The sequence below is a fragment of the Cyprinus carpio genome, chromosome B24 (assembly GCF_018340385.1).
Source record: "Cyprinus carpio isolate SPL01 chromosome B24, ASM1834038v1, whole genome shotgun sequence".
Lineage (NCBI taxonomy): Eukaryota > Metazoa > Chordata > Actinopteri > Cypriniformes > Cyprinidae > Cyprinus > Cyprinus carpio.
In genome coordinates, this window is record NC_056620.1 from 8,122,563 (window position 1) to 8,135,211 (window position 12,649).

Here is a 12,649-nt window from a genome sequence, read left to right on the forward strand (position 1 = left end):
TGATGTATTGCACTTATCTGTACGATCAAAACTGAAAGTGTAATTTAAGTTCTTTTCGGGGTTATCAGGAGAAAATACCCCAAAACGCGTATACGCGTTAATCGACTCCAGAGGGTTAAACCTCATTCATCAAGACCTCGTTACAACATTCAACATTCCCATACTACAATGTGATCCTCCTATCAAGGTGAACGCTGTGAACAACAAACCCATTGGAAGTGGCATAACTCAACAAACTCAACCCGTGAAGATGCAAGTAGGCCTATTTCACTGAGAAACCATCACATTCTATGTCATTGACTCTCCATGCCATGAAATCATCCTTGGATATCCCTGGTTATCTGTTCACGACCCAGTCATCTCTTGGCAGAGTGGTGAGATCAAACATTGGTCACAATTCTGTTTTTGTAAGTGTCTAAATAACGTCATTTCTAAGCCTTGTCTCACTACCAGCATCGAAAGTCCAGAGTGCAAGCCCGTCACCATACCATCCCATTATCAAGACCTTCAAGAAGTATTCAGCAAAACCAAAGCCACTCAACTGCCACCTCATCGTCCTTGGGATTGCGCCATTGATCTCTTACCAAACGCCATGCCACCCAAAAGTAAAGTCTATCCACTGTCACGTCCAGAAAGTCAAGCTATGGAAGCATACATCGAGGAAGCTCTCAGCTCTGGTTTCATCTGTCCATCCACTTCCCCAGCTGCAGCAGGATTTTTCTTCGTGGAGAAGGATGGAGGACTACGCCCATGCATCGATTATCGAGGTTTGAACAATGTCACAGTCAAGTTTCGTTATCCACTACCACTAGTTTCTGCAGCACTTGAACAGCTCAGAGAAGCTAAGATTTACACCAAACTAGATTTGAGAAGTGCCTATAACCTCATTAATATCAAGGAGGGTGATGAATGGAAGACTGCATTTCTGACCACTAGGGGACACTATGAATACCAGGTTATGCCGTATGGGCTGGCCAATGCACCTGCGATATTCCAGTCCTTCATTAACGAAATTCTCAGAGACGTCCTTGCAGAGCGCCAGGAGTTGCTCGTGGGGGGGGGGAGGTGGATTCTGTAACGCCACGCCAGCAGAGGGAGCCCTCGCCCGAGTACTGACTGTGTGCTGCTCTGCTTCACCTGTCATTTCCTGTTTGGTGGACATTTAAGCATGGCCTTAGCCACGGTTACTTTGCGAAGTATTGCCAGCCTGTCTGTCTGCCTTACCGAGCGTTATTCCCATTGCCATTGTTTGCCTTCTTGTGTATGATCTTTGCCTGGTTACCCTGCTTTCTGCCTTTTGGATTGCCCACTGTTTTGTCGCCTGGATTGGACTGCCTATCTGTGTATGTACCCCTGCCTGCCTCACGTTTCTGATTCACTGTCTGCTGTTTTGGATTTGTTTGCTGTGGATTTCATTAAAATACTGCACATGGATTCTAAAGCCGCCTCAGCGTCCTTACACATGCAATATACAATATTGTACAGTATGCAATATGTCAATCTGCAGTACCACTGTCTGAACACTTTATTTATCAGAACTTGAAACAAATGCACTAAATAATATGTAAGGGTGAAATACCATATCTGGTTACTAAATGTGAAACACAATATCTGCAGTAAAGGTGCAATTATATATGTGCAATAATATACACTATATGTCAATGTGCAATACTATATCTAGACACTAAATCACTACAGTTACTCATTCCATTTAAACTGTACTTTTGTATAAACTTACTGTGTATATCAATCTGAAGGTCAACGTGCGATACTATAAATGGTCACTTTACTCAGATTGCTCAATGTGAATATCATGACTCAAGTCACTTGTTGTATTTACTTGTAAAATTGTACTGTACTGTATTATAGTCTTTTATTGTCTGTGGTAATATGTTTTAAGTTGTGTCCTAATTTTGTTGTGTGCAGAAAAATACAATGACAATAAAGGCATTCAGTTCGGATTATTTTATAAAGGTTTGATAGAACTGGCAGGAAGACCTGCCAAGAGAGCATTGTAATAGTCCAGCCTGCACAGAACAAGAGCTTGAACAAGGAGTTGTGAAGCATGTTCCAAAGAAAGGGTCTGATCTTCCTGATGATGAATAAAGCAAATCTGCAGGACCAGGCAGTATTAGCAATGTGGTCTGAGAAAGTAAGCTGATCATCAATCATAACTCCAAGGTTTCTGGCTGTTTTTGAAGGATTTATGGTTGATGTGCCTAACTGGATTGTAAAATTGTGATAAAATGATGGGTTTGATGGAACCACAAGCTGTTCTATTTTGGCAAGGTTGAGTTGAAGGTGTTGGTCCTTCATCTAGCAATAAATGTCTGTTAGACAAGCTGTGATGCGAGCAGCTATCTTCGGGTCATCATGAAAAGCCATGTTTCTGAATGACAGACCCTAGTGATGTCATGTATTCCGATAAGAGAAGTGGCCCAAGAACTGAGCCCTGAGGCACCCCAGTAGTTAGAAGTTGCAACTTGGACACCTCACCTCTTCAAGATACCTTGAAGGACCTATCTGTGAGGTACGACTCAAATCACTGGAGTGGGGTTCCTGAGATGCCCTTTGCCAATAGTGTTGACAGGAGGATCTGGGGTCTCATTTATAAATGTTGCGTACACACAAAATGGGCATTGAAACATGCGTACACAATTATCCACACACATATTTTGATTTATAAAAAAATAAACAGCGTAAATATGTACGCACCATATAGTACGATCTCTTTTTCCTGGAGTGAGAAAAGTAATTAAGTAAATAGCGATTTTAAACTCTTATTTTTATGTCGATATACACATTTAAATTAAATACTCCACTGAAATTACATAATTTTACAAAAACATAATTACATAATTTTATTAACAACAGGGTAAATAATTTTTACTGTGGTATGCTATGTTTTAATGACAGCAAGGAGTGCTATAGGTGCACAATAATTAATCTTTAAACTAAACTACAGATAACATGTTATGAGAAATATTTTAGCGAGAACAATGGTGTGCACTTACTTCGATATTATGGTGGACACTGCTGGATTCAGTGGTCGAATTGTCCGTTGTCCAGTATATGACCAATGATAATAGCTTACAACCACAGTTGCACTGAGGTATTGATGTCGTGTGAAGGCATCTCAACAACATAATGAAAAATACCACTATGTTTGAAGGATATAACTAGGAGAAAACGGTAAGATTCCTTTTTAAAATACTTTTTAATTGACGAGCCCAATCAGATAGTCGTATTTAAACTGCAATAAATATGGACCTATCTGTTTCCACTAAAAATAGCTAAAAGATGTTCATTAGCAAAACTGCATACAATTAATTTGATTTGAATTGTTTAAAGCAATTGAAATACTATCTGGCCTGTGTAAAAGAATGAGATCAACTCTATTCTAAATTATATCTGAGAACAACTTTAAACCATTTTGTTTTTATGGATATTTCTATATATTTATTATAAAACATAAGGATACTGGATAATTTGTGGCACAAATGGCATTATAGTCCCTATCATATTTCCTTAATGTCTCAGTGTTAAACATAGTGTCACGTGCATGGGAATATGCATGGAAAGGATATGCAGATGAGGTTATGCATAGAGGCAGGCTCCCTATATGGTTATTTCGGGGAGGAGTCAGGGTGGAGATGCACGTACGCACAATCTTCCTCTGACTGGGATTTATAAATGTTTTTTGTGCAGGTTCTGGCATAAACATGGTTTTATAAATCTGAAAACTTTTGTGCATACGCAAAATCTAGCTTTTGTGCCTACATACATTTTTACGATGAAATCTATGGAGAGTTTTATAAATGAGACCCCTGGTGGTTAACTGTGTCAGATGCACCAGACAGATCCAGCAAGATAAGTGTTGAAGATTTGGAATCTGCTTTTGCCATTCTTAGGACTTCAACAACTGAAATCAAGACAGTCTTGGTTGAATGTCCATTTCCGAAACCAGGTTGTTATGTGTGAGAGAGGCAGAGACTTGGTTGAATACAGCTCGTTCTAGTGTTTTTGCAATGAAAGGAAGAAGGTAAACCAGTCTGTAGTTCTCTAATGGGTCATTTTCACTAAGCGTTACAGTACAGTATAGTACAGTACAGTACGATTCGGTATGGGTAACCCTGATCAGGCTTGCGTTTCCACTGCCAATAGCACCCTTACTTGGTAGGCGTGGTGTATGCCAGAAAGTTGCAATCGATGTCACTGAATAGGCATGGTGTACGCCGGAAAGTAGCGCTCGGCATCATTCTTGTTTGAAAAGAGCCGTAAACAATGGAGGAAATACAGCAGATCCTGTTAGGGTAAGCTAACATAAGCTAATGTTTTTACACTGTGCACCGACATTGTATTATCATGGTGTTGTGTTTCAGCTGTGTAGCATGTTTAGGCTTGTAGCATGCGCAAGTGACGATTCTCTGTAAACCAATCAGCATTCTGCAGTGGGTCTAGCTCCAACCTTTAGGTACCATACTATTGTGGATGTACAAATGCAGAGAAATGGCTTGAAGGAGATGAGATATATCATCATTGAATAGGATCAAGCAGACAAGTAGTAGGATGATTAGAAAGGATGAGTTTGGAGACTTCTGCCTCACTGAGTGAAGAGAATCAGAATCAGAATTAGCTTTATTCGCAAGGTGTGCGCAAACACACAAGGAATTTGTTGTGGTTTTTTTAAAGGTGCTCCTGGTACATACATACATGCATACATACACATCTGACATGAGAATTTTTTTTTTTAAATAAATTTAACAAGACTTAAAAAATGTGAAAGAATCTGGAACAGTATATTGATTTATGTACAGATTTGTGCATTTATACTCTATATAGAACTGTATAAATAATAGAGATATTCATATGTATTTACATAATACTTGAGAAGGCAATACTTAAAGATGTAGAATGATTTATGGAAATGAATTACAGAACACAGAATTACAGAACACTGGTAATGATTCATATGTTAGCTGTTTAAGCTGGAGATGGCATGGGGGAAAAAACTGTTTTAATGTCTAGATGTTCTACTGCCCAGAGATCTGTAGGGTCTGCCTGAGGGGAGAAGTGCAAACAGGTTGTTTCCGGGCTGAGAGGGGTCTTTGATGATGTTATCTGCCCGTTTTTTCACTCTGGAGTTGTACAAGTCCTGAAGAATGGGCAGGTGCACACCAATGATCCTTTCTGCGGTCCTAACAGTCTGTTGCAGTCCTCTTAAATCTTGCTGGCTGACGCAAACCAGACAGTTATAGAAGAGCACAGAACAGACTCAATATTAGCTGTGCCTGTGGCAGGTTGAACCTTTTCAGCTGACGAAGGAAGTACAACCTTTGCTGGGCCTTTTTCACAATGGAGTCAATGTGAATGTCCCACTTCAGGTCCTGAGAGATGGTGGTGCCCAGGAACCTGAATGACTCTACTGCAGACACAGAAGCTGGTGATCCACTGACAGATGGAGGTGGGTACAGAGAGCTGTGTGAGTTTATTCTGAATGGTGTCCGGGATGATGGTGTTGAAAACGGAGATGAAGTCCACAAACAAGATCCTTGCATAAGTCCCTGGTTTGCCCAGATGTTGGAGGATAAAGTGCAATCCCATATTGACTGCATCATCCACAGACCTGTTTGCTCGGTAAGCAAACTGCAAGGGGTCCAGCAAGGGTCCAGTAATGTCCTATAAGTAGCCCAGCACCAGTCTCTCAAATGACTTCATGACCACAGATGTTAAAGCAACAGGTCTGTAGTCATTAAGTCCTGTGATTTTTGGTTTCTTGGGTAAGGGGATGATGGTGGAGCGTTTGAAGCAGGAGGGGACTTCACACAGCTCCAGGGATCTGTTGAAGATAAATGTGAAGATGGGTGATAGCTGGACAGCACAGGTTTTGAGGCAAGCTGAAGAGACACCATCTGGGCCTTTGGCTTTCCTTATCTTCTGCTTCCTGAAGACTTTGCATACATCCTCTTCACAGATCTTGAGTACAGGCTGAAAAACAATAGGGGGGAGGGTGTTGATGGCTGTGCTGTGAGATGGTCAGATCGGGTGTGGGGTGTCAGACCAGGCTTTTGCTTTTCAAACCTGCAGTAGAACTCGTTCAGGTCTTCAGTCAGGTGTTGATTGTCCTCAGTGCTGGGGGATGGGGTCTTGTAGCTGGTGATGGCTTTCAGGCCATTCCACACTGATGTAGAGTCATTACTTGTAAACTGTTGTTTTAGCTTTTCAGAGTAGTTTAACTTTGGCACTCTTATCTCCCTATTCACTGTGTATTTGGCCTGTTTGTACAAGTCCCCACTCCTGTAGGCGTCCTCTTTGGCCTGGCAAAGCTGTTTGAGTTTTGCACTGAACCAAGGTTTGTTGTTGTTAAACGATAAATAAGTCCTGGTGGGATCAGGAGCATACACACTGCAGACGGAAGGATGTGAATGAGAGTATGTTTGCTGGTAAGATGTGCTTGACAGATTGTGGTGTGGAAAAATGTGCACTGATGGTTTTAATTTTATTAATGAAGAACTTGGCAAAGTCGTCAGCCGTTAGAGTTGAAGGAGGGGAAAGAAAATGTTTTAAAGAGCATGCAAGAGTTAGACGAATTGTTAATTTTATGATAGTATGTCCTTATAGCAGTGGAGATATTAGGAGAGAAGGAAGAGAGGAGTGACTGTTACACATTAAGGTCATTAGGATTTTTTTATTTGCGCCATGCCCTTTCAGCAGCCCTGAGCTTAGAATGATGTTTGCTGAGAATATCAGACAGCCAAGGGCCAGTAGGGGTGGTACGGCTTGGCCTGAAAGACAAGGGGCAGACAGTGTCTAAACAAGATGCAAGAGTGTATCAGAAAGTATCAGTAGTCAAGTCAAGTCAAGTCACCTTTATTTATATAGCGCTTTAAACAAAAAAGATTCCGTCAAAGCAACTGAACAACATTAATTAGGAAAACAGTGTGTCAATAATGCAAAATGACAGTTAAAGGCAGTTCATCATGGAATTCAGTGATGTTGTCATGCAGCTCAGTTCAGTTTAAAAAGCACTGTTAGCATCAAGATATAATAACTGTTTAGGGGGAGGAAGTTAAGATGAAACCATAGCAGATAGCCGGAAGGGTGAGTGAGCGTAGGTTACGTCGAAAGATGACATGAGGAGGGGTATGTGTTGTGTCAGGAATTATGTTGAGGTTAAGAGTGACGCCTGATTTACACAAACTCCATCTGCAGTGTGTATGCGGTCCATGTGCATTACGTATGCGGTGCAGAAGCAGCACAGACTCATTGTGTTTTCACACAGGATGCGTTTGCAGTCCGCTCCTGATCCGAGGCTGTTTAACACAAACACAACATTTTTCCATTTATTTTTTATTTCAAATCCAAACGTAGTTAGCCTATACTGAATGTGCTTTTTCAGCATTGTGATCCTCATTTATCACAGAACAGTTACACAATCTTTCGTTGACATTCACGTTTAAACTCAATTAATATAAACAGCATATTAAATCAGGGTTTGTACAGGTGCCTGGAATCCTTGAAAATGCTTGAATTTTAATGCAGTGTTTTCGAGGTTTGAAAAATGCTTGGATTTTGGATAAAGTGCTTGAAATGCAGTTGCATTGGTTTCATAATAATTTGCTTTCTTACTGAATACTTCAAAATAGGTAAAATAGGGAAGGTATTATTAAAAATGTTTTAAATGTTTTTTTGTTTTTTTTGTTACATAAAATAAGTAGCTCAGCTCTAGTCTGTGCGTGTGGCTGTAGTTTGATCTTTATTAACGCGCGCCCTCTGATGGAGCAGAGCGGGAGATATAAAAACTTGCCTGGAGCTTGCTGCGATGGCTTGAAAATGTCAAGTTATGGTTAAAACGAGAACTAAATACTTGAGTAGTCTCTAAATACTTGAGTAGTCTCATGTTAAAGCCGGTGTTTTTTTTGTTTTTTTTTTCGTGGAAGAGTCTGCGCTTTCGAGCCATATAAAAGGTAAACAAAAATTTCCCTACTCAGTTAAGCTATCTTTAAGACTGTCGCGATTAAAGCAAACCTGTCAACATTTGCGTCCTAAAATACGGGAGACGGGGGTGGGGCAAAAGTATCAATTATTATATTATATTATTATTATATTATTATTATTATATTAATTTAAACAATTATTATCAAACAATTATTTAAACTGCGTGTTTTCTGCATATAAATAAGGGTCGTTTTTGGCTTTGGACTAAAATAAAAAATAGAAGGGCTTATTGAAAAATGCTAATTCATTCTCTCTTCATTCTTTCGCTTTTCGTCAGGAATATAGCCATTTCCCCAGTAACTGCAGTAAACAAAGCAGCACAGCACCTGATTTTGCAACCTGCAGCGCTCATAGCCTTTTGATGTGTAAGCTATCTCAATTTTCATGTTTATTTGTTGATGTTTTTTCACCGGTGCACCACCTAAGTCTTCTCCTCCTGTCCCATTTCTATCCTTTCCTTCCCGCGGTACTCGTCACTGTTGTAGGTTGCCAAGTTGAGGAAACAAATGGTTTGAAACTTGTATGTGTCAATTGTGTGAGAAGGATGCATTTCATACAAGATCTGGCAACTGGCTTAAATGTATTTGGCTTCTAGATTTTTATATTAAGTTGCTCAAGCAAGTGGCAAGCTTTCTTGTGTTAGGTTATCACAAATATTTTAAATTAAAACTTACCACTGACAGAAACAGTCGGCTCTAGTGCTTTTTACATTTAAATCTTTATTACAAACAGTCACACGGGTCATTAAAGAACTTTGTTTTTCTACCTCCAAAAGACACGAGTGCATATGTTGACTTATCTAAAAGTGCACTTTTCTTCGTTTTAAACCTAGCCAAAAAGCCTGTGAAACACAGTAGATTTTAATTGTATCTATTTATTGTGAAATTACTACGTTTCCATGTTCATTTTTGCCCCAAACAAAGCGCTGTCACTTTAATTCAGCGCGTGCAGCACAGCAAAAATAGACTCGATGCGTAAACGATCGTTGCACTGCTGCAGACTCGCTGCACCTGGAATGCATTGACGGACCACAACCATGCGCAGTGTGAAAGCGCTAATCCATAACATGGGTGCGTAAAAAAAAAAAAATGCAACGCACACAAACTGCAGACGGAGTATGTGTGAAACAGGCATGAGGAAGAAGTGATCCAAAGTGAAGAAGTGATTTTTTTCTTAATGTCTACTTGAAATATGACATTTAACTATCAGAGAGTCTAGTTGAGTTCTGTGAAAAATCACACATTCTTCTGGCTTTATAGGGACATTACATAGGTGTAATTATATTTATACTGTACAGTCTGTATTTTCTATCCCCTAACCCTAAGCCTACCCCTAAACCTACCCCTCACACAAAATTATGCATTTTTAGTTCAAAAATAAATAAAATTCTGTATTATTTATAAGCTTGTTTAATGGGAACCAAAAAATGTCCCATAAGGTCAAAATTTACTGGTATAACTATCCTTGTGGGGACATGTGGTCCCCATAACATAGAGAATACCAGGTACACACACACACACACACACACACACACACACTGGTTTCCATGTTTTATAGGGACTTCCCATAGGGTAGTACAAACAGTAAAATATTTAGATTATCAAAAAACTTTATTATAATTAGTTTTCCTCATGGAGCCAAAACAATTCACTACAAGGTAAAAAATAAATAAATGAATAAAAAAAAATGACTGTTTGTAAAAGTAACTTAGTGGTAAATGCTCTTTTAGCCTTTATTTAAAAAATGTGCCAATGAGGTGTTTTTTCTTTCTTTCTTTCTTTCTTTCTTTCTTTCTTTCTTTCTTTCTTTCTTTCTTTCTTTCTTTCTTTCTTTTCCAGGTGCTGGTAACCCAAAGTGTGAGATTGCCATAGTCATGTGCAGGAGCAAGTCACCGGACTCAAATAGTGACAGGTACTGAATCTCTGACATGCACTCCAAAAAAAGTCTATCAGCATAACTAGGTTAAATTAACATACTGTCAAAAAAGTTATTTTTGAAATTATTTAGCAATGGCAGATCTTTTGCAATCTCTCTCTCTCTCTCTCTCTCTCTCTCTCTCGCTCTCTCTCACACACACACACACACACATTCTGGCATGAGATCCTGTGGCGGTGAGATCTGCATTGCCGGCATTCTTTCACTAAGATTGCTTTAAACGACTCAGTACAGCTGAGTTTTGACATGCCACTTTACTAGCTAGACTTTAATCACATATTACTGCAGAACTTATTAGAACTTTACAACTTCTTTACAGTAATTAGGTATAAACCTTAAACTCTTACAGACCTTAGGGCCTCATTGATGTTCAAAGCACTAATGGTGCAGGCTGAACTATACGCTCTAATGCATGGGAAATTTGTTGTATTGAGGACTAGGAGTTCCACTTAAATGAAATAATCATCAATTTGTCAATAAATTAACCAATGTATTAATTTAAAAATATAAATAAATGACTTGTTGGTGAAAGTTCTTGGAATACATGGATGTCATAGTTTGTTTACTTCAGAAAAAAAGAAGAAACATAGAGATGAGAGGTCATGACAAGGCTAAAAATAATAACAAGGTTATCAGCACACTTAGTATGTACTTTTATTCAGGAAATAAAATGAGTGTTTAACCCTTAAATGCATACCTTGGGTCTTTAGCCACCCGGGGCATCATTCTCTACCCACTTCCTTCTTCATTTTTTTCAAGTTAGACATTAACTTTCTTAGTATTCTTCAATTTATTAATTATAAACATTATAACAAAAAAAAAAAAAAAAAAAAAAAGTAAAATATACAAGAATGCTAGTTTTCTGATTATTTTTTTGTAAAAAGTGTATAGGACCCGAGGTATTGGATTAAGGGTATTTAGAGACCCGAGGTATGTAAATGTGTAAGTATTTTTTTCCTGCAACTATATTTGCATATCTGATGACTCAATATATGTAATGCATCTTTTGTCCTCAAGGTGGCATTGTTTGATACACAATGATGATGTGACGTAATTACCGCAGGCCTAAAACAAAAGAATATCATCAGCAAAAATTGAAGTGGTTTGAATACCTTTACTGCAGAGCAATTACTATACGCAATGAAATATAAATGTCACTGTCATTTCAAGTCAAGTCAAGTCAAGTCTGCTTTATTGTCAATTCCTCCACATGTACAGTACATACATAAAGAGAATTGATATTGCGTTACTCTCAGACCCATGGTGCATACAGGTAGAGCCTAAAAATCCAGATGGATACAGATCAAATCAAATATAAAATATAAAATACAACTATACAAATAAGGGCATGTAAAAACAGAATAAAAATATAAAAATAAAGTTAAATAAAGCAGAGCAAGGCACATGGCAGAAAGAGTGCCCACCAGTGAAGTGAACAAACAGTGCAGATAAAAAAATTGTAGTGCAAAAAAGCTTTTTGCAATTTGATGCTGGATGTGGTGAATAAGCTGTTCAATGAAACTAGATCCAAAGGATATATAAATTGCACAGGTCATCCTAACACACTGCCTGATGAAGTACGGATATTGCAGGAGCGCACCAGGCCATCTCATTCTGAATTTAGTTTTTAAATTTTTCCCATTTTCCAAGTCTGGCGAGGTACCTTGTCCTCTCCAATTATGACAACATCACCTTCCTTCAGCATAGTAGCTTTTATTGAATCACTTTTATGGGCTGACTTTAAGTCCAGCAAATAGTCTTTCTGCCAACTGTTCTAAAAGGTAGTCTCTGTCATCACTTCAGTAAAGCATGCTCTTTGGTCTGATTTGAAGAAGTAGATTCTAAGACCATAGATTTGGGTGGCAGAGAGGTTTTGAGAGGTTAGTCTTATTCCTACCAAGAAATGTGAAAGTGTTAAAGGTTGGGGCTCGTCTGTGTCATGTATATATGAAAGTGGTCTAGAATTCAGAACCACTTGCACTTCTGTCAAAATAGATGTCATCTCTTCAAAGTTTAGTGAGGCTTTTTCTCGAACTTTTTTTTTCTAACAAGCCTTTCCCAAAAGAATCCCCACCAAGTAGCACACTCCACAATAAATTTGCAAGTAATAAACCTTGATGAAAAGAAATGTCACCTCAAGTCAAGTCACCTTTATTTATATAGCGCTTTAAACAAAAAAGATTGCGTCAAAGTAACTGAGCAACATTAATGGGGAAAGAGTGTGTCAATAATGCAAAATGACAGTTAAAGGCAGTTCATCTTTGAATTCAGTGATGTCATCATGCAGCTCAGTTCAGTTTAAATAGTATCTGTGCAATAATTTGCAATCAAGTCAACGATATCGCTCTAAATGAAGTGCCCCCAACTAAGCAAGCCAGAGGCGACAGCGGCAAGGAACCAAAACTCTATCGGTGACAGAATGGAGAAAAAACCTTGGGAGAAACCTGGCTCAGTCGGGGGGCCAGTTCTCCTCTGACCAGACGAAACCAGCAGTTCAATTCCAGGCTGCAGCAAAGTCAGATTGTGCAGAAGAATCATCTGTTTCCTGTGTTCTTGTCCCGGTGGTCGTCTGAGTATAAGCTAAGAGATTTTAAAGGGGGGGGTTTCATGCTGTTTCATGCATTCAGAGTTGTTTACACTGTTAAAGAGTTGGATTCTCATGCTAAGCATGGACAAAGTTTCAAAAAACGATTTGGACGTATGACAGAGTATTTCT

The 12,649-nt window shown here is 38.8% G+C and overlaps 1 protein-coding gene across 1 annotated transcript in view; it reads left to right on the forward strand.

Annotated features, from left to right (window-relative positions):
* Window positions 1-12,649, forward strand: part of acad11 (acyl-CoA dehydrogenase family, member 11) — a 187,544-nt gene that overhangs the window by 82,987 nt on the left and 91,908 nt on the right. Inside the window, exon 14 of the mRNA XM_042752009.1 lies at window positions 9,837-9,909. Coding sequence (XP_042607943.1) covers window positions 9,837-9,909 — 73 coding nt within the window. The remainder of the gene's footprint in view (window positions 1-9,836; window positions 9,910-12,649) is intronic.